Consider the following 27,881-nt stretch of genomic DNA (forward strand, 5'->3'; position numbering starts at 1 on the left):
CCACCCCAGTGACAGACACCTTGGACTACCCAGGTTGCTCTCCTGCACTTTGGTGTTTTATTATTTCCAAATCTCTGCATATGTATAGGATAATAATAAGGGCACTGTTAAAAAAAAAAAAAAAAAAGAAAAAAAAAGGCTGAAACGGCCTGGCTGATGTGGCCAGTGGGCCCAGGCCGCACCACTGGGTCCTGGGAGGGTACCCCTGGGCTGGGGGCCTCTGGGCACTGCCCGTAGCCTGGGTGCCCACGGCCCAAGCAGCCCCCATGGGGCAGAGGGGCGGTGCTGGGGCTGGCGTTGTGCACAGCAGCCCCTCCCTTCCCCGCCGCATCCCGCTAGCTCTGCAGCAGTCCTGGCACGGCGGGGGCACAGCTGACAGTCTTGTCCCCAGAGGTCTAGTTGCTGCAGGTGGACACCAGTCCCCCGTGTGTCTGCAGTGACGATCCAGCCCCGAGGCCCCACTCGTGGCTGCTGCACTCAGAGGACCTGCTCTGTGCTGGAGGCGGAGATGTCCAAGAGCCGCCAGGCCGCATAGGGGTTGAGCTCGCCCTGGTCTCGGCAGAGAGCCCACACGCACAGCATTCGCAGTACCTTGTCCTGCAGAATCGGGGAAGGGTGAGGGCTAAAGGCAGGGTGCGAGCCCGGCACCCACTCCAGGACGAGCGCAGGGCACGGAGAGAGACACTGCCAGCTCAGGGCACTGGGAGGGACCAGGGAGTGGTGCTGCGGGGTCTGGGGTCCAGAGCAGAGGCAGGAACAGAGGCTGTAACTCAGGACTTGGTCAAACTGGAGAGATCAGCTACCCTCCACCAGGCCCAGCTCGAGGTGCTGCCCTGCCACGCCGCAACTCCTGACTCTCAACTGGCCTCACTGCGTGTTCCCGCCCCATCCCCTCCCCCGCTCACTCACCGGGTCACCCTCGACCACCTCGCCTTTGGGATTCTTGATCACCATCACCAGCTGGGCCTGGAAGGTGATGATCAGCACAGGGCCCTGCTCCATCATCTTGCCCATGGCCAACTGCAGGGGCACGACAGGGCAGGCAGGCCTGAGAATGATCCCCAGCCCCTTCGCTGCCGCTCCCCCCTCCAGGTGCAGACCCCTGCTTCAGCACTCCAGGGCTGCCACCTGCCACTGGCCCGTTTCCGGGCGGGCACTTCTCAATTGTGAGGAAGAACGTGAACCACTGAGGACCCACACAGGCTCCGCGGACTGAGGCTGTGCAGGCGTGTAATGGCCTCTCGGAGCCGGCTGTCTCGCGCACACGTGTGGTGGGTGTGCCTTCAGCTCCCCACGGGGAGGAAATCGAGGGGATCGTGGCAGAGCAGACCAGTGGGGGACCTGAGCGGTCCTGACAAAGCCTCCTCAGTGAAGGTGCAGGGATAGCCCTGGCTTCAGGGGCCTCAGGGGACCCTGGGTCTGGGCAACAGCACCCCCTGGGCCACCACTTGCCTGAGAATTCCCGACAGCAAGACTGTGGAAACCTTCCACTGAAAGGGACCCTGGAGGTCACTTAATCCAAGCACTGGAACTCCTCCAGGGAGGGGGAGCTCAACCCTCCCAGCTGAGCGCAATTCAGAGAAGCACCCCTGCCCACCCTGGGGTCCACCTGGGCCCCCGGAAGAGGCACTCACGTCGATGTTGTCGATGTCCAGGATGCGGGAGTGGAACTGGAGGCCCAGCGCCTTGGCCTGCTGGATCGGGTGGGCCAACTGGCTGTAGGTCTGCAACAAGAAGCCAGACACAACCGTATGGCCGCCCACCTGTGCGTGCGACCCAGGCCAAGGCACTGCACCGCAGGGGAGCCGGGGGCTGTTGCGGTGTCTCGGGAAGCTCCCTGTGGGCGAGCTCACCATGGGGTTTCAGGCTTTCAGCTCTTGTACCTTCCAGAAATGGCTCCCGGCTCCTGGGTGTGCGGCGCCAGGAGTGGCAGATGCCAGGAGCATGGGTCCAAGCAGGGAGGCCGGTGCCACCCGTTGGCTGGCTCGAATCACACACTGCCCTCTCATTATAAGGACAGCACCGTATCAACGTTATCGAAAGCGGTATTAATCAGTGAGTCTGGTTAGTTCTCCGGGAACGCGATCTGGAATACACTCCCAGAGGTAAGTCGAGGCCTCTCTGGCTGACCCTGAACATTCCCATGTTCACCTCACTGTGAATCTTGGCCTGGAACCAAACGCTTTTTCTAGGATTCATCCTACCCCGCGGCTGCTCTGGGGTGAACTGCCTGGGTCTACTGCCTTGTCACTGACCAGCCCCTGTGGGCGGGTCTCGGCCACTGGCAGCCTCTTCCTCTTACGGGGGCAGTGGTGCCCCAAATGACACCCTAACCCTCTTGTGCCTGCTCCCAAGCCCGGGACACAGCAGCCAGCAGCTTTATATCTCAACAAGCAACCATGACAGAAGACATTCCAACAGCATTCACTCTTTATGGAAGTAACTGATCCACCAAGTGAAAAAAAAGCGCCCATCTTGTGTGGTTTCTTAAAGATGACACTTTCAAAACACCCCTGTGTGAGCGGCTGCAACTTCAGCTGCGCTTCCAGGGGCACCAGCAGCACCTTGCTGGCAAAGATAACCAGCTACATCCTAATGGTCCCAAAGTAAAAAAAAAAACCAAAACAACAACAACAAAAACCAAACCACTCATAAATGCCCGCTGGATTAGTCACCGTGCAGGGGAGTATTTAACAAGGAAAGCTGACATCTTCTCCTCTGCTTTTTCAAGTTGTTTGTGAGCTGGGTACAGAATAAAATCAGCCAAGAGACTCTGGATTGCTCAGTAAGATGCTGGTGGGGGAGGGACGGGGGAACAAATGCTGTGAAGACACAGGTCAGGGAGTGAGCAGGGTGGGGTGAGGTGGCCTGATGACGAGGACGGGGAGGCTGCCAGGAAGGGGCAGTGCAGACAGCATGCTCCCAAGGACGCCTGAGCTGCCGCCATGCAGCCCGGCGCGGCCTGTGGCCCGGGGCCCAGAGCCCGGACTCCAGGAAGCAGCCGGGCCTCGTCAGGACACGCGGCTCTTCCCGGGTGGGAATCTATCAATGTCTGTTTGGATGTGTTTGAGGATCTTGCAATGAGAACAGCTAATGAATACATCCAGCGCTGCATGTGCTGGAGCGCTGCCCTTGTGTCCCCAAAGCGTCCTCACGACCCCCATGAGATGAGCCCGATGATGTAACTCCGGCCCAGGGAAGGGAGGCTGTGGGGCCTCAAACCCCACTTGCCCGCCAGCACCCACCACCCCCGTGCACTGAGGGAACATCGAATGCACCCTCCGAGTTATCCGCCGTCCCTTTCTGCCCACCCCCTGACCCCTGGGCCCCCAGCCTGTAGCCACCCCCGCCCCTGACATCTCAGCCCTTCTCGGACTGAGCCACCCAAGCAGATCTCCTCTGAACTGTGATTTCTTCTGAGGCCTGAATAGGGGGGGGAAGCAAGCAAGCACTTACAGCTTCATAGCACCAGTCTTTGAGAATGTCGAGCTCTCCAGAAATCATGGCCTAAAAAGGGAAAGACAAAAAAAAAAAAGTGTGAGAATGAGAGTGGGCTTTTGAGGCAGGTAAACTCTGGAGAATACTCTCCAGTTAGAACCTTTCCTCTGCAGACCCCCGGCCCCAGCCTCCGGGTCCTAGTCTGGGGAAGGGAGACTGGGCCAGGCTGCAGCAGTGGGAGCAGAGCCCCCGCAAGTGACAACGGGGCAGCCCAGGCTGGGTCCCAGCGGCCTGCTGGAAGGAAAAGGAAGGTGGCAGCGTTTCGGGCTCTTGCCCTGGCCGGGAAACCAACCCAAGGAGGCCAGGCAGGGCATTCTACCTCCCCTGGGGACGAAGAAGCCTTAGGCAGCCAGGTCCACGCGGGACGGGGCAGAGGGGGAGTGCAGGGGAGGGTTCCCAGGGTGCAATGAGAGAAGCTTCCACAGGAACCCAGAGACAGGGCTGGATCTGGTGAGGGAGAGGGTGGGTTTTGGGGGGAGTGGGGTGGTGAGATGCTGGTGGGAAACCACAGGGAATCTGGGGGCTGAGATAATCTCAGCCCAGAAGATTCTGCCCGTGCTTGGGCTGCTGCTTTGGGGAAATGCTACAGTTTCACCTCCTCCCAACCCCGCCGAGTGTCGTGAGGGATCTGGGAACTCGGAGGCGGGAGAGGGGGCCAGGCAGACGCGGTGCGGGAGGAAGGGACGGACATCCTCACGGGGCTGGACGGGCTGCCTGCGGCCCCACTAAGGCCGCGCCAACAGCCCCTGGCTTGGCTGGGCTGCAGGATGCCGAGGCTCCAGCCCCAGCTTGGGGCGGGGGGGCCTCGAGGAGGGTGACCTTGAGCAGGTCGCCTCCTCCTTGTTTATGTGCCAAAAGGAGAGGCGAGAAGACCAGAAGATGAGCTTCAGGGCTCCCAGAGAGGAAAGGCCCCTGAGCTGCTGTGCTGGTCCCGCCTCCCTGCCCTGAGTCATGCGCTGCCCCCGCACCCTTGAAACAGCAGCCGGCTTCTCCCAACTCCTGAAAGGCCCCTGGCCTCTGGGAGACAAACACCTGGCCCCTGGCAGCTTCAAGGGAACAACTTCAGGAAGAGAGCTCGAGGGAAACAAGCCACGGGGCTCCAGGCTCCAGTGGGTGAGAAACTCAGTCCCTGGGGCAGACACACCCTGTGGGCGAGGCAAGAATGGTCAGGGCACTGGCCCAGGGACCAGCGGGGGCTGCAGGAGACCACAGCGGCCTGGCTTTCTCGAGCTGCTTGACTAACAAGGGCTGGGCGTGTGGGGTGCTCAGGCCTCTGTCAACACTGGAGCCACCTCTCCGCTCAGAAGCCCTGTCCACAGCCAAGCGGCCCTGCCAGAACTCTCCACAGGGCCGCGGCCCTGCCAGCCGCACACCCACCTCCAGGACGTTGGGGATGATGTCGTTCTCACACTGCTGCAGAAAGCGGTCCTTGTCGAAGGCGGGGTCCACCCGCAGGATCTCCGTGAGCACCTCCGACATCTCCGTCTTCGAGAACAGGCCCCCTGGGGCAGCCGAGCCAGGAGTGGGGTGAGGGCCCGGGACCCCCTCCCACCGCCGGCTCGGGCTGTGGGGGGACGGTCCCGGGGCAGCCCACTCACCCAGCAAGTCTGTGACCTTGTCTGTCAGCAGGCGGGACGCCCGGATGAAAGCGTTGTCGCTTTCGTCATACTTCATCTTCATCTCGAAGAACCCTGTCGGGGGTGGCGGATGGGGTCATGGGCCCCTTCCGGAGAGACACACCCACTCCATCGCAGCCCCCTCCGAGCCTGCTGGCTGACCCTGGGAGGCTGCAGAGACCCCTCCGCCAGGGGCTGAGGGGAGGCGAGTGAACGCCGGGCGCCACCCCTGCTGGCTGCGGCTTTCGCTACTGAGGGAACACAGGCCTCTGGACATCCTCATTTGAGGAGGGCCAGGGCTCCCTGTCAGCGCCTGGGAAGCCACGTGCCCCAGACTGAGCAGAGAGCTCTGGGCCTTGAGCTGGCTCCTGGCCCGTGAGGGGGTGTGTCGAGGCCAAGTTCACATGGGGGGTGGCTGGCGCGTGCACCTGGCTGCCTCACAACGACACTGGCTCCAGCCAAGGTGGTGGCTCAGCCCTGACGGCGGTAGCCCGCCGCCCGAGAGGTACTGGGTGCTCCCCCTCAGGCCGCCTGAGGCCTGCGCTCCGCTGCTCACTCGCTGGGCAACCCTGTGGGAGTGACTGGTCCTCTCTGACCCCGGCCTCCTCCTGTCTTGTGCCCGGCCCTCGGGGAGCACTTGGTAAGTGTCCGTCACCGGCCTGCTGTCAGGCAATTCTCTGAGATGGGAACACTCACGATTAAACACCACGTTGTTGTCCCTGAAGTCCTTCCACTGCTGATACCACTTGGAGTCCTTGTGCAGCACGACCCCCAGGGCCTCCCTGGGGAAGATCAGGGAAGCCAGTGAGCGCAGCCCGGGAGCCGCTCCGCTCATGGCAAGAGGGGGCAGCAGGACGGTGTGATGACCCCGGCCTCTTGCCTTCTCTTTCCCCCTTCCTGCCACCCTACCCTTCCCCTCCCGGTTCTCTCAGGGTGCCTGGGAACCTCGAGCAGAAAGAAACCCCACAAACTGACTTGGGTAGGAACCCTCTGTGGGTCCTGGGAAATGGACAGCAGTGCAGGTGCTGCAAAGGGAGGTGGTGAGAGGTGGGCCCCTTGGCAGGTCTGGTACCTACTCATTGGCCTCAAACACTTTCTCTTCCTTGAATTTCTCTCCCGAGAACTCTTTCCTTTTCCTGAGCCGCTCGGGCCGCCTGTAGGGCCCGGTCTGCCCCAGGACACTCTCGTCGATCTCCTTCTTGACGGACTCCACACCCTGCAGAGCACAGCCGGCCATGTGGGAGCTGGGGCTCCCCAACACCCCAGACCAGCAGCTGTGGACCCACCCCGGGGCCATGCCTCCCAGGTCTCAAGGTCACGTGACTCGCAGGTGCAGGGCAAGGACACGCCCAAGCCTCGGGGGGAGGCAGAGGGGAGACCCCAGCTCTGACTTCTGCCCCCACCTGCCCCCCGCCAAGAGCTGCCCCCAGATGACCCTCACATTCTGAGGCCGATTCCACACTCTCGCTGGAAACTTCCTTCACATGGACCAGAAACCGGACAGGCGTCCTGAGAGGCTGCCTCTGCCCCACCACCTCCATCCGAGCTGACCCAGCCTCTGGATCCCACCTCCGCAAACCTCTGGAGCCCATTTCCCTCCTGGCTCCATCACCCAAGACACTCTCCGGCCTCCTCTGAGCTGCTGCCGGAATCCTCACTGGGAGGCTGTGCTTTCAGGATGAACCTAAACTCCCCCGCACAGCCTCCAGGACCCTCTGATGTCCCTGCAGCCACTCTGGCCACACCTAGCTGCGTGGGGCGCCCCGAGACGGTGATGCCCGCTCCCCTGGCCCGGCGCCTTCCCCGAGCGTTCCTGTCATGTGTTACTTGGAACTGCCTGCCCCTTCCCTGTCCCTATTCCTGTCCCAGGATCCTTTGAGAGCAAGAACTCGGACCTTCTCTCCTGAGGCCCCATGGCCAGTAGAGGGCCCAGCGTGTGGTAAGTGATATTTACGGAATGAATTCAGGACCTCAAGTGACCCAGAGCCTGACAGTCTCTGGATGTGAGCTAAGGGTGTCAGCAGCTGACATCGGGTTATGTGTAGCTCCCTAGGGGCTCTGACTTGCCCGAGGCTGCTCAGCCAGGAGGGGCTGAGGCCTGGTGTCCCTGCAGCCCTCGGTGAGGTCTCTCGGGGCTGAGCCCAGAGCGCCCGCGGGCACAAGCCCCAGCCCAGCTCACCTGGGAGAGGGCTTTGAAGGCGGCGGTCCTGCCAAGCTTCTCCCCACCTTTGGACACAGACTCAGCCGACTGCTTGGCGGTCTTGGCTGCTTCTTCCACACCCTCCTTGATTTTCCGGCCAAGGTCACTTTTACTGACTTCGTCAAGACTCTACTGAGACAGAGAAGAGGGAGGTGTTGGCGTGGCACCCGGTGGGGGCCTGCAGGAGCTCCCCCCGAGCTAACAGCAGACCCGGCCTCCAGAGGGCGGGAGCAGGTGTCCTGAGCCCATTCTGGCTCATGGAGCCGAGACTGGGGTGCACATGCCCCAGAAGGATGCCTACGATTTCTGGGGCGCTGGACCCTAGGGCTCCGGCCTGGAACACGCAGGAAGGACAGCACAGGAGCAGCAGCCCCGGGGTCAGGACACGAAGGGGAGGTAGGCGTGTCCAGCGCGCTGGGCTGGCCTCGAGGTAAAGCCCTGCCCCTCTCTCCAGCCCAGGAGAAGCAACAAAAAGAAAGTCTCCCAGGCCCTCTAGGAGTCTCACCCCCACCTCCACCCTCCCGGGGTGGGGGGCGGGGCGTGCAGGGTCCCAGCTTCCTTCTAGCCTAAGGCAGGAAGAAAAGCATCCTCCTTTCACCCTCCTGTTCTTGCTTGTAGTCCAGAGGCTTCTAACCTAAGTGGTGACTCGCAGGCCAGTGGGTTAGTCTGAGCTCTCCCTCCTTCCCAAAGGCATCCTGCACTTTGATTCCGGAAGCCTCCCGACCGGGCAGCCTCCCCCGCCTGCTCACCCCCGGCTGCCCCCAGCATTGCTCCCCGGCTCCTCCGCCAGAGGTGAGGAACAGATGGGCTCCGGGGGCCGTCAGGGGCCTTGGGGGTCCGGAGGCCATTACCTCCTTCACGGTGCCGGTGATCTCCCCCAGCTTCTTCCTGATCACCTCGCCCGTCCGCATGGTTTCTGATTCAATGGTTCTCTAGGGTAAAGGATGTTGTATCTTTGTGTTGCGACACACAGTCTAAAGAAGCGTTTTCTCAGAAGTCCCTTCCTTCCTCCCCAGACACACCCCGTTCTTCCACCCCCTCAGCCTGTCCACCCGGCCCCTCCCAGCCCCCCAGGGTCCCTGGCTGTAGGCTGGGACAGGGACCTCCTGAGCACAGGGCCCCAGGCCCCGCATCTGTCTCTGGGCGGCAGGGGGTGATCTTGCCCATATGCTCACCAGTGATATATTGGGGGCAGGGCGGGGCATTCTCAGCGTCATCCTGCCTGGCTCTGCCCCCTCCCCATCACCCGGCCCCAAGCTCGGCCTGCGCTGCCCCCAGACAGACACCTCGGCTCACTCCTCTTCCTTAATGAAAAGGAAGGGCGATCTCCCGCAGGGTCGGATCCCTCACAGGTAGTTACATACAAGTGAGTGACTTGGGGAGACTCAGGGGTACAGACGTCGCCCATGGCCTGGGAGGGGCGCCAACAGAACAAAACCCCCAAGGGGCCTGGGGCAAATGCCCACAACCCCAGGCTCAGCTGCCCACAGGTGAGATGGGGGTGCCACCGGGCAGAGCCCTCAAGGGCAGACAAATAAAAGGAGCCAAGCCCATCCGCTGGCGGGCGCCTGGCAGCTGCTCCGTGAGAGACGGCGGCAGTGATTAATATAATGATTACACCAGCCCCGCAACTCACTTTCTACCCATTTCAGTCAGAGGCCCTCAGGAGCAGCGTATCTCAAACCTAGTGCCTGAGGGACCCGTGGAGATGCAGATTCTGATGCAGCAGGTCGAGAGGGCTCTGAAACCCCGTCAGTGCTGCTGGGCCGTGTGTAGAGAAGGCTGCAGTCTCACGGCTGAACTGGAAGGCTGGGGGCCTGCTCCTGTCCCCTCACTCCCCGGCCGCCCCAGCACTGCACTGGGAGGGAACTCCTGGCTCTGAGAGCAGTGTGACTGCCCAGGGGGACTCAGAGCAAAGGGGACTCACGTATTTCCTCCTGGCTTCCTGGAGCGCATCGGACTCTTCCAGCTTCCGGGCCTCGTCTCGGAACTTTTTTATACTTTCTTTCATTTCTTTGTTTTTGGCTAATTCTTGTTTGATATTATCTAGCAAGCCGGAGAGAAAGCCTTTCCTGTTTCCAGAAGAATAGGATCTGGACTAGAAAGAATGTAAAAGGAACGAAGAATTTTTTCATTTTCTCCTTTCTGTTGATATAGGTTTAACAATGAATACAAGCCGCACGGCGTGGCCAAAAATACATAAATAAATAAAAAATTAAAAATAAATAAAAACAATATTTGGGAATTCCCTGGCAGTCCAGTGGTTAGGACTCTGCGCTTTCACTGCCGAGGGCCCGGGTTCAATCCCTGGTTGGGGCACTAGGATCCTGCAGGCTGCTGGTGTGGACAAAAACAACAACGAAAACGAAACAAAGCAAAACAAAAGGCAAAAAAACCCCACAATGAATAGTTATCTCTTTTAGAAGAGATAACAGACAAAGTAAAAAGCCACCAGGCGGTAAACCGTGGGACAAGATATTCAGCAAGAAAAAGAAATGAGTTGGGCTTCCTGGTGGTGCAGTGGTTGGGAGTCTGCCTGCCGATGCAGGGGACACGGGTTCGTGCCCCGGTCCGGGAAGATCCCACATGCCGCAGAGCGGCTGGGCCCGTGAGCCATGGCCGCTGAGCCTACGCGTCCGGAGCCTGTGCTCAGCAACGGGAGAGGCCACAGCGGTGAGAGGCCCACGTACCGCAAAAAAAAAAAAAAAAAAAAAAAAAAAAAAAAGAAAGAAAGAAAAAGAAATGAGTTATCAAGCCATGAAAAAAATACAGGAGTCACATGACATGTTATGTCAATTATATCGCAATAAAACAAGATGCGGAGGAACCTCAAGGGCATATCACTAAAGGAGAGAGGCCAATCTGCAAAGGCCACAGGCTGTAGGATTCCAACTCTAAGATCCTGGAAAAGGTGAAACTATGAAGACAAGGAAAAGGCCGGTGGTTGCCAGGGGCTGGAGGAGGGGAGGGAGGGTGGACAGACAGAGCACAGAGGATTTTCACCACAATGAAACTACTCTGTAACCATACTGTTAACGGTAGATACGTTATACATTTGTTCAAACCCATAAAATGTACAACACAGAGAGTGAACCCAATGTCAACCACAGACTAAAGTCAACAATAATGTGTCAATATTGGCTCATCAGTTTTAACAAATGTACCGCCCTAACTGCAAGAGGTACAACCGGAGGAAAACTGCGTGCCGGGTGGGAGGAGAGGGGGACAGGAGGTTGATGGGCAGGCCCTGTACTTTCCACTCAATATCCCTGTAAAACTAAAACTGCTCAAAAAAATAAAGTCTATTGGGCTTCCCTGGTGGCGCAGTGGTTGAGAGTCCGCCTGCCGATGCAGGGGACACGGGTTCGTGCCCCGGTCTGGGAAGATCCCACATGCCGCGGAGCGGCTGGGCCCGTGAGCCATGGCCGCTGAGCCTGCGCGTCCAGAGCCTGTGCTTCGCAACGGGAGAGGCCACAACAGTGAGAGGCCCGCATAATGCAAAAAAAAAAAATAAATAAAAAAAATAAAGTCTATTAAAAAACAAAAGAAAATGCCAGGCCCTTCTCTCTCTGGGGTGAGAGAAACAGGCACAGCTTGGAAACCTCATGGGGCCTCACACACGCCCACCCAAGGAAAAGGCCAACACCCAAAGGGACCCTCGTCCCAGGACTAGAGTTGAAAGGACTCTGTGGCCCCTTATCCCAAAAGCGCCGGCCCAGGCACTACTCCAGGGGCTTCTGGGCCCAGGGTAACTTCTTCCTTTGGGGCCACTCCCGAGTCCCCAGCCGGGCCTTACATGTCACCCAAAGGCCTGGGGACTGGCACAAACCTCCGTCTCTTGGCCCACAGGATCACAGTCTCTGAGAGCCCGAGCTCAGCGTCCCCCCTCCAATCCCCACAGGAAAACCCAACCGAACACACCCAGAGGCCAGAAGACAGCCTGAGGCCCTGCTCCAGGCACCGCCCTACCCGAGACGCAGGCTTCTGGGTCAGACACAGCTGGCTGTAGATGCCTGCTTCGCCCCCCGTGCAACTACGTGCAGGCTCGGGAAAGAGAAAGCTTAGAGACTGACTGTGAGCCAGTAAGTCACAGGGAAATAGCCGCACGTGCTCAGCTGCTCCCACCACTCCTGCCGGTGTGCGGGGTCCGCTGCAGCGGCTGGGGGTTCACCCTACCAGTTTCAGGGGCGACTGCTTACCCGGTCCCTGTCCAGCCCCAGGGAGAGCAGCAGCAAGTCTGGGTGCTGCCCCACAGGTGTGGTGGCCTGGCCTGGCAACAGCAGGCTGCTGTCTGGTCCAGATGTGCCCTGACGAGCCTTGCTCCAGGGGAAGTCCAAGTTCTAAGACTGTCAGGGACTGCACCAGCTCGCGGCAGCCCCACGGCTCACTCCAGGGCTGCAAACTGGGGGTGAGGGCGGGGCTGGACAACTAAGGGGAAGCGCCAAAGGGCATGTCCCAAGCCCACAACAGCCCCAGGACAGGATCTGGGAGATAAAGCATGCTGAGGGTAGAGGATGAGATGAGACTCAGAAGGGAAGGGAGGGTGTGGGCTGCCTGAGCATGCGGATTTGGAGACTGTGAGATTTCAGGCTTTCTTCCCCATGGTGGTAAGGAACCAACAGAAACGTGGTTGAAGAGACATGACAGGGAGGGCAGAAAAGCTCTAGAAAATGCTCTCTGTGACGAACAACATAAAGAGGAAGGGAGATATGGCCTGGGGAAACCCAGCTCCAGGAGATGGATGGGTGACTCTGCTCAAATGCCCAGAGGGCTATCACCCAGCAGAGGGCACAGCCTTGCTTAGTGAAGGACCCACACGTGGGAGCCACTGGGAGGTGGATTTCAGCTCAGTTAGAGGAATGCCCTTCTAGCCATCAGAACTGAGACACGCTACTTTGTGTGAGGCAGGAGCCCTACCCCTAACAGTGTCGAGCACTTCCCGGGATACCAAGAGGACCAGGCCCACTGGGCTCTGTAACTCCGGAAGACCTTGGATGTGGAATGCCTGCCAATCAGACACCCCCAGCAGTGTGGACAGCATCCTGCAGCCCTCTCTCCTGTCAACTAGGTCTGATTTTCACACCTTCCCCTCCTGCCGGCTTGCTTGTATCCTGAGTCACTCACCAGGGTCAGCTCTCCACTCGGCCGGGGCATCTGATAGGTACCATGGGGTAGTGGCACTAGATTGTGGCCGGAGAGAAAACGGACTCCACCTCCAAGGCATCTCTAATTGAGGGAGAAAAGAGAAAGATCCATTTAGACTAGAGGGTGATGAGGAAGCAGGCCACGCTCAAAGAGCAGGGGTTGTCGGAGACTCATTTGACGATTTTTATCACATGTCTGCTCCATGCTAGATGCTTGACCATCTTCCCAAATTCTGAGAAGCCAGCGGAATCTGGTGGAAAGAGAAAACGCTCGATTTGCACCTCCGGGGCCCATATCTACCCTCCTGCCTCTGAACGTGGGGGAAACCGATGGGTCCTAGGAAATGCCAACCTATGGTGGAAGAAGGCTAAATATCCCAGTCTAGCTGAACACCTTAGTCTGAAAATGGGCAGGCTAAGACTCGATGCTGGTGGCAAGCAGTCTTCTCTCACCAGCCCACCCTACTTCTGCCAGCCTTGGAGGACCAGAGGCCCGGGCTTCAAGGGGTAAACACTGCTAACTTGTCCCAGGCACAACCCTGGAATAAAGCTACCATGTCCTGGTCCAGGGTTGAGATGTGAGCAGGGCAACTTAGGGGCGTCACCTGAGCAAAGATGCTGCCAACCTCACGTGCAGCACCTCTTTGGTAAGCATTTCTTCTCCTACCAAATGATGAACTTAAAGCTCCATGAGGGAAGCTCCGTGCAGGTACTGTTCAACGCTACACCCTAGCACCCAGCACGGAGCGAGGTACACTGATGTCAATGACCTGATAGAACCACTCTTCCATTTCCACATCCCCTGGGCCCTTCCTCTCCCCATTCCATGCTTCCTGTCTCCAGTCACTCTAAGCAACACCCCGAACTTACACAGATGCCACACTCTCCTACAGCTACTCAAGAGTAACTCTTGGGAGTTTAACTAACTTGTTTTACTCCTCTGAATGCCTACACCCATTGATCCTGGAGCCACTGACTTCAGCAACAGCCTGAAACAGAAGTGGATGGTTGTCTCACTGAGGAGAAAAATCCCCCAGCAGGACCAAACCTGAGGGTGGTTCTCCTTAGGACGTGCCCAAATCCAAACACGTGTACATTCAACCTTTAAAACCTGCCTCAAAAGACAAGCAAGCCCAGAAAAAAAAGCTCAGTCCTGAGTCAAAAACACCTTCTTTGTCCTGACACTCAGATTCCTGGGAGATCTTTTCCTTCCTCCAGAGTCTGGCTCTGGCGTCAGACTGACCTGAGCTTTGGACCAGGTCAGCCACCCCACTAAACTCTTGAGACCGTGCGCGGCTTGCTTAACAATTCTGAGTTCCCAGCTTCCTACCCTGTGAAACAGCGACAAACAGCTGCAACGTGAGTACTATTTTCTGAAGCCGATTTACACGCCTTGACCCCCAGGGCATCTATGAGCCCAGGCTCTTAGCCAGGGCGACAACTACCTCCCACACTTTCAGAGGATTAAGAGGGGCGACGCAGGAAATGCTCCTAGCAGGGGGACGTGGCATATAAAGGTGAGCTGTGACTGTCACGGTTTTTTGCCTTTTCCTCGCTACTTTTTCTCCACTGAGCACCACGGACACCATTCACTCCTCGGTACACATGGGGTCAGCCAGGAAGTGAGGGGCGATCCGCTCCCGGCCCGGCACGCCCGGCCCCCGCCCTCCGGCCTTGCTTCGGGACCCACGTTCCGAGGCCTCGCTCCGGGGCCCCCGCCCCGGCCTCGGCTGACCCAGCGACCAAACTCCTAGCCTCTCGCCAAGCTCAGGGAAGAGCCGAAGGGGTCAAAAGCCTGGGGAGAACGAGGCCCTGGAGGTCACGGGTCCGGAGCTCCCTAAGCCCGCCCCCACGGCCCCGCACTCTGCTCACCCGCGGGCAGCGGCACCAGCATCCCCGCAGCGCCGCCGCCGCCGCCATGCTGGAAGATCCCGTGTGACCTTCTCGCGGCGTCATCCGATGGCGTCATCCGCCGCGTCGGCCTAGTGCGGCCTGGGCCTGGGAAAAGCGAGACCTGTGGGTGGGGTTTGTGGGAGGGAAAGGCCTATCACTGGACAGGGCTCCCAAGGAGGGCGGCGCCGTGGAGGGAAATCCACTATGGGGGCGTGGCCTAATGGTGGGCGGGGATTCCTAGAGAGCTAGGCCTCTGATAGGGCAGAATTTCGGAAGAGCGGGGACTGTGACTGGATGTGACCTGGGGGGCGGGTACTCCTGTGAGGCAGAGACGTATGGTTGGATAAAACAGCGGGGGGGCGGAGCCTGAGGGTGTGGATTCTGTCGCGAGCTGTGATTCTCCGATTGGCAACTGGGATTTCGCGTGGCCGGAAGAACGGGTAAACAGAACGACCCACACCGACGCACCAGCCCGAAAGCCACTGACTCTGGCTCTCACTGACAATGATGGACAGTGACCAACAGACGGGCAAGTGAGTTGCTTCACGAGCAAGGGCGAATGAGCCCACTTTTGTACAGCACTTTGGGAAGGCGCCTGTTGGTTTTGGTCCAGAAAAGGAACGGGAAGCTGAGACCTGGGTGGGGGTGGACTACTCCTCCCTCCATCGATTCATTGTGAATTGATACATCTGGCCCTGAAAAAGCTCAAGCCTCTGTCATGTCAGCACCCAGATACTATTTTCCATTTGGAGAATGCCGCTACCAAGTGACGGTACCTTGACATGGCCATGCAATCTGAGGCTGGGGAGGGGTGGTGGGCTGGTACCCCGGGGAGAGTTAATGTATGTTGCCTTTGCCCTATTGAAACCTTTTGCATTACTAAACTGTGATAAGGTCTATGGGACTTGAAAGGGAGGCAACATACATTCCCTGGCTTCAGGATTGGACAGATCTGCGTTTCCTGTAACTCAGGACCTCCACCTCGAGGTGACAGAAGGGATGAGGGCTTCCACTCGGCTTTGTTTGAAATGTCTTTACTGCAAGAGGAGCAAACTAGTTAAGAGGTTGGGATATACAGGTTTGTTGTTGAGAAAAAGGTCTGGGCTTCTTAGTTGTAGTTGAAACCGTGGAGTTGGACAAGGGCACCCAGGGGAAGTATGTCAGAGGGGCACATCAAAGCCCCATAGTCAAATGGAGGAAGAAGAGCCCTTAAAGGAGACTGGGAAGGACTGGTCAGCAGGTCAGAAGAGGACCTAGAGGGCCTTGGAAAAGGCAGGTAGAGTAAACAGTGCTAAATGTTGCAGAGAACTCAAGCAAGGCAGACCAGGCCAGAGCTCTATCTATCGTTCTTTTCATTTTGTAATATGGAGGAGGTCCCTGGGGAGACAGGCTGGAGGGTTTTGGTTGAATGGTGGCTGTGGAAGCCAGGTTTCAGTGGGCTGAGATTTTTTCTTTTCTTTTTTTTTTTACAGAGGTGTGCTGGAGCCAGCTTGTACTGCCTGGCAAGAGCCAACTATCAAATTTTCAGGAATTTTGGGGCCAGTTGTTAAACACAGCCATTATTTAAAAATTGATTGTATAAACTTACGATCAACTGGATTTTATTAAAACAAAGGTAATAACTACTCAGAACTCAGCACTTCTTAATTATGTTACTATCTATGCTACTGAGGTTATTTGCATATATCACATCTGTAGGCTGGAAATACCATATTATATGCGGTGCATCTCTTATGCATTTTGTCTTTAATGACACCACATTAATAGCCTGAAATTGGCCGTGGTGGGAGTATTTACTCCCGTGGTGGGAGTATTTAGGAATTGACAAACACTACAGATCGGTCGCTTTCTGGTTTGTTTGGAGGGCCAGTTATTAAATGTTTAACCACCACATAGAGAGGGAGAACAGAGACGCCTCCAAGGAATCTTTGCCGTGCTTAGAAGGTGAAATGATGACAGCTGGAGGGACATATGGGGTAGAGTGAGGGTGGTTTGTGTTATTCCCACCTTTTTATTTTGAAAATTTTCAAAGCTACAAAAAAGTTGCGAGAATACTATAATGAACACTCATGTACCCTTCACCTAGATTCATTTTGCTACACTTGCTTTAGCATTCTTTCTCTATGTATAAGCAAACAAACATATGTATGCAAACAAATATATATGTGTTGTCAAACTCAAGGTTGTGTGCCCAAGGAACAGTGAGGCAAACAAACCGAAACACTGGACTTTGGAGCAGAGAAAGGTTAATTAGTTGAAGAGGCACCAACCTGGAAGATGGGAGACGTAGACTCATCTCAAATCCATCTTGCTGGCTGGCTGTGGGCACAAGGTTTTTGTTTTTACTGAAGTATAGTTAATTTACAGTATTGTGGTACTTTCAGGTGTACAGCTAAGTGATTCAATTATATACATATATGTATATGTGTAATGATTTAAAAAATTTTTTTCCATTATAGTTTGTTACAAGACATTGGAAATAGTTCCCTGTGCTATACAGTAGGTCCTTGCTGTTTATCTATTTTATATATAGTGGTGTGTATCTGTTAATCCCATACTCCCAATTTATCCCTCCCCCCCTTCCCCTTTGGTAAACATAAGTTTGTTTTCTATGTGTGTGAGTCTGTTTCTGTTTTGTAAATAAGTTCATTTGTACTATTTTTTAGATTCCACATATAAGTGACATCATATGGTATTTGCCTTTCTCTTTCTGACTTGCTTCACTTAGTAAACTTTTCTCTAGGCCCTTCCATGTTGCTGCAAATGGCATTATTTCATTCTTTTTTATGACTGAGTAATATTCCATTACTTATTATATATACCATTACGTATACCACATCTTCTTTATCCATTCGTCTGTTGATGGGCACTTAGGTGGCCTCCGTGTCTTGGCTATTATAAATAGTACTGCTCTGAACATTGAGGTACATGTATCTTTTCAAATTAGAGCTTTTGTCTTTCCTGGATGTATGCCCAGGAGTGGGATTGCTGGATCATATGGCAACTCTATTTTTAGTTTTTTAAGGAACCTCTATACTGTTCTCCATAGTGGCTGTACCAATTTACATTCCCACCAAAGTGTAGGAGGGTTCCCTTTTCTCCACACCCTCTCCAGCATTTGTTATTTGTAGACTTTCTAACGATGGTCATTCTGACCAGTGTGAGGTGGTACCTCATTGTAGTTTTGATTTCCACTTCTCTAATAATTAGCGATGTTGAGCATCTTTTCATGTGCCTGTTGGCCATCTATTTGTCTTCTTTGGAGAAATGTGTGTTTAGGTCTTCTTAAAGGCAAAAAAAAGGTAAAAGGGAAGGGGTCTTTGTGATTTCAGCTCCCTGATAAGACCTCAGTTGCAGACGTACCAGCTTCGTCTTGTGACTTGGTTTGTCATTGGTGATTGTGATCGATCTACATGTTCCTGCAAAGCATACTAGTAAATCATGGTCTGTTGTTGAAGCCACCAGTGGGTGTGGTGTTTTGTTATAGCCGCCCTAGCTGACTAAGACAAGTCTGTTCTCCCGGATCAGTAGACTAACCCCAGGCTGCCTGGAAACCTTCCCAATGCCGTCCAGTGAGTGTGTGTTACAGTGGGCTGGGCACAGTCAACAGCAAGGCCAGGAGTGGGACATGGACCAAGGCAATGGGGAGTGTGTGCATGGCAGTGTGTGCATGGTGTCCCCGGAAGGGCAAGATCTGGGGCTAAGATGATCACAGAAAGACTCTTTGTGTTATTCATCTACTGCTCTGCAACAAATTACCCAAAATGTAACGGCTTAACAGAGAGTAGGATGGTGGTTGCCAGGGATTGGGGGTAGATACACAAGATGTGTGAATTCTAGAGCTCTCTCATACAGCCAGCTTGGTGCCTACAGTTAATAGTCTTGTACTGTGCACTTAAAACATTTCTTAAGAGGGTAGATCTCAGTAAGACAGAGAAAGAGAGATATCCTATGATATCACTTATATGCAGAATCTAAAAAAAAGTGATACAAATGAACTTATTTACAAAACAGAAACAGACTCACAGACTTAGAGAACGAACTTGTGGTTACTAGGGGGGAAGGGTGGGGGGCAGGGATAGATAGCGAGTTTGGGATTGACACACAAAAAAATTGTAAATCACTATATTGTACACTGTAACTTATATGATATTGTACATCAACTATACATCAATCAAAAAGAAAGTGAAAAAAAAGAGGGTAGATCTCATCCTCCCCACGCCCCTCAAAACAAACAAACAAACAAAAAGCCACACACAAAACACAAAACAAAGGGATACATAGAAAACTTTGGAAATGATGGACGTGCTCATCACCTCGATGGTGGCGACGGGGTCTGTGTGCAGATGCCCCAACTCATCAAATTGTATACACTGAATGTGTGCAGCTTGTGTATATCAATGGTACCTCAATAACGCTGTGTGTCCTCACATGGTGGAAGGGGCAAGGGATCTCTCTGGGGCCTCTTTTATAAAGGTACTGGGGCACTTTGATGAGAAGCTTCCGGAAGTTTGCCCCGCTAGGCCCAACTGGGGGAAGGTTCTGCTCCAAGGTCACTCACGTGGCTGTTGGCAGGATTCAGTCCCTTGCTGGCTGATGGATGAAGGGCCTCCGCTTCCCACTGACTGTTGCCTGGTGACCCTCTTCAGTTTCTGCTTCCATTATGGCGGTTGGCTCCCATCCGAGGGTGCAAGAGAGGGCCAGCAAGACAGTCTTTTGTAACCAAATCTTGGCTGTGACATCCCACCACATTTGTCATATTCTGTTAGTTAAAAGGGACTCACTAGGTCCTGCCCACCCTCAAGGGGACAGGATCAGACCAGAGCGTGAATATAGGAGGTAGGGGGTCCTGGAGGCTATGTTAGAGGCTGCCCCCCACCTACACTCTTTGTAAGTGTTAGAGCAATTTGATTCTATGGCCTGGGGAGGCCAAGATTGAGGGCTGACTCAAACGTTATTTGTTACAGTTGTACCAAACAGAACCTGGGGCAGAAAAAGGACATTAGGGGAAATCTGAGAAAATCTGAATAAAGTATGGACTTCAGTTCATTATAATGTATCGGTATCAGTTCCTTAATTGTAACAAATGTCTCCTACCAGTCTAAGATATTGCTAATAGGGGAAATGGTGTCTGTGTCATTATTTTTAATGAATAGATGCATAATTTTAATGTATTCGCCTTACTAGTCTCAATATAGGCATTAACGTAAAAAAAATAATTAGGAACCATTCTTTGTTTTCTGTTGGGTTTTTTTTTTTGGAACATAAAATTTTATTTTTTAGAGTTTTAGGCTCATAGCAAAATTGGGCAGAAAGTCCAGGGAGTTCCCATATAATCCCTGCCCCCCAGCCGCCCCACACAGCCTCCCCGCCACTGTCAACACTGGCACCAGAGTGGTGCCTTTGTAACAATCAATGAACCTGCACTGACATATCATCGCCACCCAGAGTCCATGGTTTACATTAGGGTTCACTCTTGGTGTTGAACATTCTATGGGTTTGGACAAATGAACAATGACCTGTATCCACCATCACGGTATCAGACAATAATTTCATTGTCCTAAAACTCCTCTGGGCTCTGCCTATTCATCCCTCCCTGCCCCATAACCCCTGGAAACCACTGATCTTTTTACTGTCTCCATAGGTTTGCCTCTTCCAGAATGTCATAGAGTTGGAATCATACATCATGTAGCCTTTCCTGATGGGCTTCTTTCACTTAGTCACGTGCATTTTAAGTTTCCTCCATGTTTTCATGGCTGGGTAGGTCATTTCTTTTGAGTGCTGTCCAGATATACCACAGTGTATTTAGCCACTCACCTGCTGAAGGACGTCTTGGTTGGTAATTTTGAATAAAGCTGCCGTAAACATCCACGTGCAGGTTTTTGCGTGCTGGTAAGTTTTAACCTCGTTTGGAAAAATCCCAACAGGGGCAACTGCTGGATCAATTACTTGTTTTTTATGCACTCAGTAGGATGATATTCAGTTCCCGCCGCAATGAACACCTCTGTCAATGTCTTCTAGTCCTAACATTTTTTTTCCATTTTATTATTGTATGTTACGAAGGCTCTAGGTTTAATAATGCCACAGCTCCAATTTTACGGTAACGGTAATCATTATATAATCAGGTTCTTAATATTTTTGACCTCATTGATATTTTTTTCTGAAATTAATATCACTGATCAAATAACCCTTAGAACAATAATAGCTACGATTTGTAGAGCTCTTCCTGGGCTAGGCAGGGTGCCAAGTGCTTCACACATAGGGAGGCCCTCTGTGGCTGGAAGGAGCCTGAGTGTGGGGGGGGGACGGGCATCTAACCCTGCAGCTGGGCCTCATGGGCAGAACTGAACCGTCCCTCCAGCCTCAGACTGGGATGCAGGCACTCCGTTATTAAGAGGAATCTGTTGTCTCCAACCTTCCTGCTCCCCTTCTCCCAACGACCCCCTCACCAGCTGTTATAGGCTGAGTGGTGTCCCTCCAAAGTCATGTATTGAAGTCCTAACCCCAGGACCTCAGGATGTGTGTTTGGAGGGAGGGCCTTTGAGGTGGTAATTACGGTAAAATGAGGTCACTGGGGTGGGACCTAAGCCAGTATGACTGGTGTCCGTATAAGAAGAGGAGATTAGGACTCAGACACACACAGAGGGACGACCATGTAAAGACACAGGGAGAGGACAGCTGTCTGCAAGGCTAGCAGAGATGCCTCAGGAGAAACCAGCCCTACAGACACCTTGACTGTGGACTTGCAGCTTCCAAAACGGCGAGAAGATTAATTTCTGTTGTGTAAGCTGCCCAGACTGTGGTCCTCTGTTAGGGCAGCCCATGCAAACTCAGACAACAGATCCTCTACCTCTCCCCTCAGGCTCAGAGCCCCTGCGCACACCCAGCTTCTGCTGCCCACGGGCCTCCGCCATCTGTCTCACTTCTGTCTGGCCTCCTTCCCACTTCTGCTGCCCCCTCTACCCAGCTGACTCTCTCCTCCTTCTCCTGTTCCCCTTCCTCAGGAATAATAATAGCTGCTGGCACTGGCTGTGTGCCTTCCCTGTTCCAGACGGCGTGCTAGGCCCCAGGAAGCGGTGTCTCATTTAGCACCAGCCCACCAGCCTTCAAGGCGGATGCTATCATTAGCGCTCTCGTACAGACCGGCACCCAAAGCTTGCAGAGGGAAAGGAAGCTGCCCGTACTGACCACGTCAACAAAGAGAATCTAGCTGGCCTGGTTAGGGCAGAGCCTCGGACCCAGGTCACAGCATAGACCCCTGGCCCCGTCGGCTGTGCCCAGACCAGGTGATGTGAAAGCAAGGGCCGTCTGTAAGACAGGCTTTGAATCCTCCTTCATATCTGTGAAGCTGGTGGCATCATTCCCTTTCCTGGCAAGGAAGCAAAGGCCTCCAGAAGTTAAGCCACTCAAGTGCTAGGATGGGGAAATCGAAGGCGTTTGAAAGAAGCCATAAAGGGCAGCTAGACTAGAAGGCTTGCTGTGGGGACGGCACCAGCAGGGGATGAGGACAGATTGGGGAAATATCAGGGGGAGCAAAAGAGCTTGGCCGGAGAGACTAGGCAGGGACAAGATCACGAGGGTCGCCTAAGCCAGGAGCTCCGGGGAGTTTTAAATGGGGCGTGGCGGGGTGTTGTGTGAGCCATACGGTCAGTTCTGTTTTGTGGAAAGATTCCCCCTCTGGCTCCAGTGAGGAGGGCACTGTGGTCGCTAGGAGATCACAGTGTCCCAAACGAAGGGGACGTGGCAGATGGGCCTGCTGAGCAGCCAGGAGTCAGGGCGCTCAGGACTCAGGGACAAGGAAACCTTTTATGGTGCAGGTCGGTGGCACACCTGGTTGTCAACCTCCAGGCGCGGCCGTGGTGCAGTGCCCTTGGCCATCGCAGGCGGGCGATCGGGAGGGGCTTCTAGCATCTCCAATGGCCCTTGAGGACACTCTCTCTCTCTGGAACCTCATCTCTCTTCTCACAATTATTTGCACTTATTAGAGTCTATGGAGGGTGTGGGTGGAACAGTCAGGCAGCAGATGCAGGGCTTCTAAGGCGATCAGGCCTTTCAAAGAACCAGGCCTGACCTCTTAGCAGGGCTGACCTACCTATTAGTTGCCTAGGGCCCACGACACTTTGGGGGCCCTTGCAAATGTTTCACTTTTTTTTTTTTTAATAAGAAGGGAAATATATATAATCTAGCTGGAATTATAGTCATCTTTATGCCAACTTAGTTGTAAAATATAATTTAAAATTTTTTTTCTTTTTTTCGTGAAGGATGGGACCCATGAAGGCAAAAGTGCCTGGGACCCATGAAAGTCACAGTGGGTTATGATTTTAGCTTACTTCTTTGGCCTTATCATGCTAAGGTCTGTCTCTTCAGTCTTGGGTGCCATTATCAACTCCTTTGTTACCATGACCCAGGAAGGGGAGGTGGGGAGGGAAGAGAGAAAAAAAATAAACAGTGGGACCAAAGGGGTATTGGCACACCCATGTTCATAGCAGCATTATTCATCATAACCCAAAGGTGGAAGCAATGTAGGTGTCCACTGATGAATGAATGGAAAAACGAAATGTGGTCCATCCATACGATGGAATGTTATTCAGCCTTAAAAAGGAATGAAGTTCTTTTCTCTTTCCTTTTCTTTCTTTCTTTCTTTCTTTTTTTTTTTTCTGGCCATGTGGATTGCAGGATCTTAGTTCCCTGACCAGGGATGAACCCGGGCCCTGGCAGTGAAAGCACTGAGCCCTAACCACTGGACCGCCAGGGAAGTCCCAGGAATGAAGTTCTGATACATGCTACAGCATGGATGAATCTGAAAACATTTGTTAAATAAGCCTACGGTTTCTGAAATGCACGAAACTCTACACGTAAAGAGCCATTCTCCTCTCAGCATTTGGGTGGGCTTAAAACACAGATCTGGTGGCCTCGCCTCCCCTTCCCCACTTAAAATACAGCATAGACCTACAGTTGGCTTGAATGTGCAGAGTTTTTCAGGAGGGAAACACACAGGCAGCTCGAGAGAGGAAAGCCAGGTGGCTGGGAAACCAGAGGGAGGGGGAGCTTTCCTTCACTCATCTTTGGACCTTGTATGCTTTGCACAGTGAACATTACTTATTAAGAATAAACACAGGGTTCCAAAGAAGACATACAGGTGGCCAATAGGCACATGAAAAGCTTCTCATCATCATTAATTATTAGAGAAATGCAAATCAAAACTACAATGAGGTACCAGCTCACACCTGTCAGAATGGCCATCATTAAAAAGTCTACAAATAACAGATGCTGGAGAGGGTGTGGAGAAAAGGGAACCCTCCTTCCTATGCTGCTGGTGGGAATGTAGTAAACTGGTGCAGCCACTGTGGAAAACAGTGTGGAGGTTCCTCAAAAAACTAAAAATAGAGTTGCCATATGACCCAGCAATCCCACTCCTGGGCATATACCCAGACAAAACTATAATTTGAAAAGATACATGCACCCCAATGTTCCTGGCAGCACTATTTACAATAGCCAAGATATGGAAACAATCTAAATGTCCATCGACAGATGAATGGATAAAGAAGATGTGGCGCTTAGACAATGGAATATTACTCAGCCAGTAAGAAGAATGAAATAATGCCATTTGCAGCAACATGGCTGGACCTAGAGATTATCATACTAAGCGAAGTAAGTCAGAAAGAGAAAGACAAATACCATATGATGTAATTTATATGTGGAATCAAAAATATGACACAAGTGAACATATTTACAAAACAGAAACAGACTCACACATATAGAGAACAGACTTGTGGTTGCAAAGGGGGAGGGGGAGTGGGGGAGGGAAGTATTGGGAGTTTGGGATTAGCAGATACAAACTATTATGTGTAGGATACATAAACAACAAGGTCCTACTGTACAGCCTAGGAAACTATATTCAATATCCTGTGATAAACCATAATGGAAAAGAATATGAAACAGAATATATGTATGAATACCTGAATCTCTTTGCCGTACAGCAGATATTAACACAACGTTGTAAGTCAACTATACTTCAGTAAATTTAGAAAAAAAGAATATACACAGGAAATGGCGAGTTAGTGATTAATGGGGACAGAGTTTCAGTTTGGGAAATTCAGATGAGGAAATTCTGGAGATGGAGGGTGGGGATGGTTGCCCAATAAAGTGAATGTACTGAATGCCACTGAACTGGACACTTAAAAATAGTTTAAATGGAATCTAAAAAGTGACACATAGTTACAGAACAGAAATAGACTCACAGACATAGAAAACTTATGGTTACCAAAGGGTAAAGGGGGGGAGGGATAAATTAGGAGTTGGTGGCCAGGGTTGGTCAGGAGGTGGGGGGTGGAAGGTGGGGCTGGCGGGGAGCGTGTGCAGCAGCCTTTATTGTGGTTTCCATGGGGAGAAATGGGCAAGGAAGCGTAGGCAGGCTTACGCTTGGCTAATTTGAATAACTTCAGCAGGCTCTGGGTGTAGGGGCTGGCCCTAGTTGTCTGGCACCTGGTGCTGGGGTGATCAGGGCAGAGGAATATTACCTCCTGGAGTGTGAAAGCCTGATAAAGGAGGTGGTTGCCGCTATCGTCTCTGGACTGGTGGATTTGTCCACCAACACAAAAGGTGCACTTGTTGGTAAGTTGCTTACTCTCTCTAGGAATTAGCTAGCCCTGGGAGTCTCTCCCAGATCACCAAGGCCCCAAGATGTCAAATCATCAGAATACAGAAAATAAAGGACACAGTTAATATGCAAGGAACAGGAGTAGCGTTGCCAAAGGACAAAGACAGGAAGGCTGGAGCAGGACTGAGGGCAGGTTCTATGACATGGGTGATGTGGGAGGCTGGGATCATCAAAGCTGAGACTTCCCCCATCCCTCCCAGGCCCTCTGCCTTTGAGCCTTCTGTGGAACAGAGGAGCTGAGGGGATTGCCGGGACCAAGCTTGGGGTCCAGGCTGACAATGCCGGCACCACCAGGGGTCTGTCTTCTTCTGGCTTTGCTTACGGCTTCTGGCAGGTGCAGCTGTGTCTATGGATGGAGTCGTCCCAGGAGCCCTGCCCCACTGCCCTTGGATTCCTCCTGCCCGGCTCCGCCAATGGCTTCTCCGTCCTCCTCCCTACTCTGACCCCTCCTGATTGGATGAAATCCCCGCCAGTTGCTTGAGCCCCCTCTAGATTGGGCCCCTCTGCTGTTCCTTCTTGAGGCTCACTGTTCTTCTCTAACAATGTATAGTGAAGCATCAGGTTGTGGTTGTGCTTCTTTTTAAATTGCCAACCTCTTGTGAAGCAACGTGCGGTTCTGCTGTATGTGGCCAACACACAGCTGGGAAAGTGCCAAGCGACTTCTAAGATTGGCTTCGACCCTGGGCAAGGAGAAGGGTTAGCTGAGGATGCGCTTGGAGGTCGCAACAATATCAAACGGCTTCCCGCATTTCTAGACACCCCTGCTCCGGTTCTGTACTTGTTTGCTGTGCTCAGCCTTGACCAGCGTAGCACATGCTCAGCGCGGACAGGGACTGTCCTTTTGGGCTCATCTCTGTACTCTCAGAACCAGCGCGTTGTAGGTTGTTATGGGTTGGATTATGTCTCCCCAAATTCATGTGTTGGAGTCATAACCCCCAGGCTCTCAGAATGTGACCGTATTGGGAAATAGGTTCATTGCAGACGTAATTCATAAAGATGAGGTCATACTGGACCCCAAATCCGATAGGACTGGTGGCCTTATTTGGACACAGACGTGCACACAGGGAGAATTCCATGTGAAGGTGAAGGCATAAATTGGAGTCAGGCTACCAGAAGCCAAGGAATGCCAAAGATGGCCAGAAACCATGGAAGCTAGGAGAGAGAGATTCCCCCTCACAGCCCTCAGAAGGAGCCAACTCTGCTGACACCTTGATCTTGGACTTCTAGTTTCTAGGACTGTGAGAAGTTTTTCTGTTGTTTAAGCCACCCTAGCAAACTAAGACACGTCTTTAGTTAATGCCTGTTGCACGCTAATATCTGTGCATGAATAGACTTAATATTCCCTATGTGAGCTGACCGATTTGGAGTGCCAAATGGGGTCCCCACATGGGCTGAGCACGCATGATTGGGTCAGCTGATCCACCACGAATGTCAAACTCTTGGCAGTGGAAAGCCCTAAGGTGATTTTTGTTTTTTTAATTGAGATAAAATTCCGGTATCAGAAATTTCTATTTTATTCTATTTTGTCTTATTTTATTTGCTGTGCTGTGCGGCTTGCAGGATCTTAGTTCCCCGACTAGGGATTGAACCCATGCCCTCAGCAGTGAAAGCACAGAGTCCTAACCACTGGACTGCTAGGGAATTCCCAGAAAATTCACCATTTTAAACTGAACAGTTCAGTGGACTTCCCTACACTCACAAGGTTGTGCAACCACCGCCTCCATCTTGTTCCAAAACATTTGCTTCACCCCAGAAGGAAACCCTGTGTCCATTAAGCAGCAGCTCTCGTTCCCTCCTCCCCCAGCCTCTGGAAATAACTGATCTACTTTCTGTGGACCTGCCTGCTCCGGACATCTCACATCAATAGAATCATATACTGTGCGGCCTTTTGTGTCTGGCTTCTTACACTGAGCATCACGTTCTCTGACTTCATCCATGTTGTAGTGTGTCTGTCCGTGTTTCATTCCTTTTTACGGCTGAATGATACTCCACTGTATGGATGGACCACACTGTGTTTATGTTCGTGTGTTGATGGCCCACCTGCCTTAAAATGTTCTACCCAGTGCATATGTGAGGACTGAAAAAAAGAATGACTGGAAGGATAGAGGTTGAGGACAGGTGAGCTGTGGGGACAGAGGCACAGGTGGCCCAGGCCCTGCCGCCCTCCCTCAGGGCCAGGAGTCCAGCGGGGACTCCTAGGTCAGCCAGGGGAGCATGGGAGAGGGGGGATGTGGGGTAGGTGATGGGGGGAGGGGAGCAAACTTCGTCCTCGCTCAGAGCCGGGCCTGACCTGCTCCCCTCTCTAGGTGACTGTGGCCGAGGCCCCCCCTTGGGGTCCTTCGGTTGGGACCCCAGCAGGGGCAGTCCTCCACCTGCAACACCCAGACCTTGTCAGGAGGGAAGCCAAAATTCTGCCCTTGGGACCCGATCGCCACCCAGCTTGCTTCTCTGCCAGCAAACGCACTGTGGATTTTCATACAGAGAGACCTGGGCTGCATCTGTCCAGGTGCTGAAAACACCAGCTGTGGGGAGCAGGTGTCTCCCCACCTGGGCACCGAGGGCGACATCGTCTTGGCAGCACTGGGAGGTCTGCTGGCTGCACCAGAGGGGGATGCAAGACGCAGCCAACTGGGGCAACGTCTGGTCCCCGGGCTGGTCCGTGCTCAGTTTCATGCTCTGCTGTTGCCATCCTGAAATTCTTAATACATCTTAAAAAACTTTATTTTAAAGTGTGGTAAAATACAAATAACATAAAATGCATCATTTGTAAAAGTGTTCAGCTCAGCAGCAGCGAGCACATTCACACTGTCGTGCAACCATCCCCACCATCCGTCTCCAGAACTTTCTCATCTTCCCAAACTGAAACTGTC

At 53.3% G+C, this 27,881-nt stretch overlaps 1 protein-coding gene and 1 long non-coding RNA gene across 4 annotated transcripts; one reads left to right on the top strand and one right to left on the bottom strand.

Moving 5' to 3' along the window:
• Positions 1–34: 34 nt before the first annotated feature.
• On the bottom strand, positions 35–27,881 carry TIMM44 (translocase of inner mitochondrial membrane 44). Of its 3 annotated transcripts, XM_049707180.1 has the most exons (15): positions 18,913–27,877; positions 16,622–16,670; positions 14,331–14,456; positions 12,439–12,540; positions 9,242–9,412; positions 8,166–8,246; positions 7,294–7,443; positions 6,191–6,330; positions 5,811–5,896; positions 5,097–5,189; positions 4,876–5,000; positions 3,457–3,507; positions 1,635–1,724; positions 910–1,020; positions 35–597 (listed from the first exon to the last, which is right to left on the bottom strand). In XM_049707180.1, exons 3-15 carry the CDS (start codon positions 14,412–14,414, stop codon positions 478–480), a joined length of 1,404 nt encoding a protein of 467 aa, XP_049563137.1. In that variant the 5' UTR covers positions 14,415–14,456; positions 16,622–16,670; positions 18,913–27,877; the 3' UTR covers positions 35–477. The 3 variants fall into 3 exon arrangements, with proteins under 3 accessions (XP_049563137.1, XP_033256875.1, XP_004277358.1); XM_033400984.2 differs by lacking the exon at positions 910–1,020 and having other exon boundaries at positions 18,913–27,881; XM_004277310.3 differs by lacking the exon at positions 16,622–16,670.
• On the top strand, positions 14,463–16,965 carry LOC117195703 (uncharacterized). Its single transcript, XR_004475480.2, has 2 exons — positions 14,463–14,884; positions 15,824–16,965. It is a non-coding gene; the product is annotated as an uncharacterized LOC117195703 (long non-coding RNA).

Source organism: Orcinus orca, chromosome 3 (assembly GCF_937001465.1).
Source record: "Orcinus orca chromosome 3, mOrcOrc1.1, whole genome shotgun sequence".
Taxonomy (NCBI): Eukaryota; Metazoa; Chordata; class Mammalia; order Artiodactyla; family Delphinidae; genus Orcinus; species Orcinus orca.

Excerpts from the sequence above, each read along its gene's own strand:
- TIMM44 (XM_004277310.3), bottom strand. The coding sequence starts at position 14,414 with ATGACGCCGCGAGAAGGTCACACGGGATCTTCCAGCATGGCGGCGGCG. Across the intron at positions 9,413-12,438 it reads CGAGTGGAGAGCTGACCCTG|TCCAGATCCTATTCTTCTGG; the intron begins GTGAGTGACTCA and ends CATTCTTTCTAG. Across the intron at positions 5,190-5,810 it reads CAACAACGTGGTGTTTAATC|GGTTCTTCGAGATGAAGATG; the intron begins GTGAGTGTTCCC and ends CACCCCCGACAG.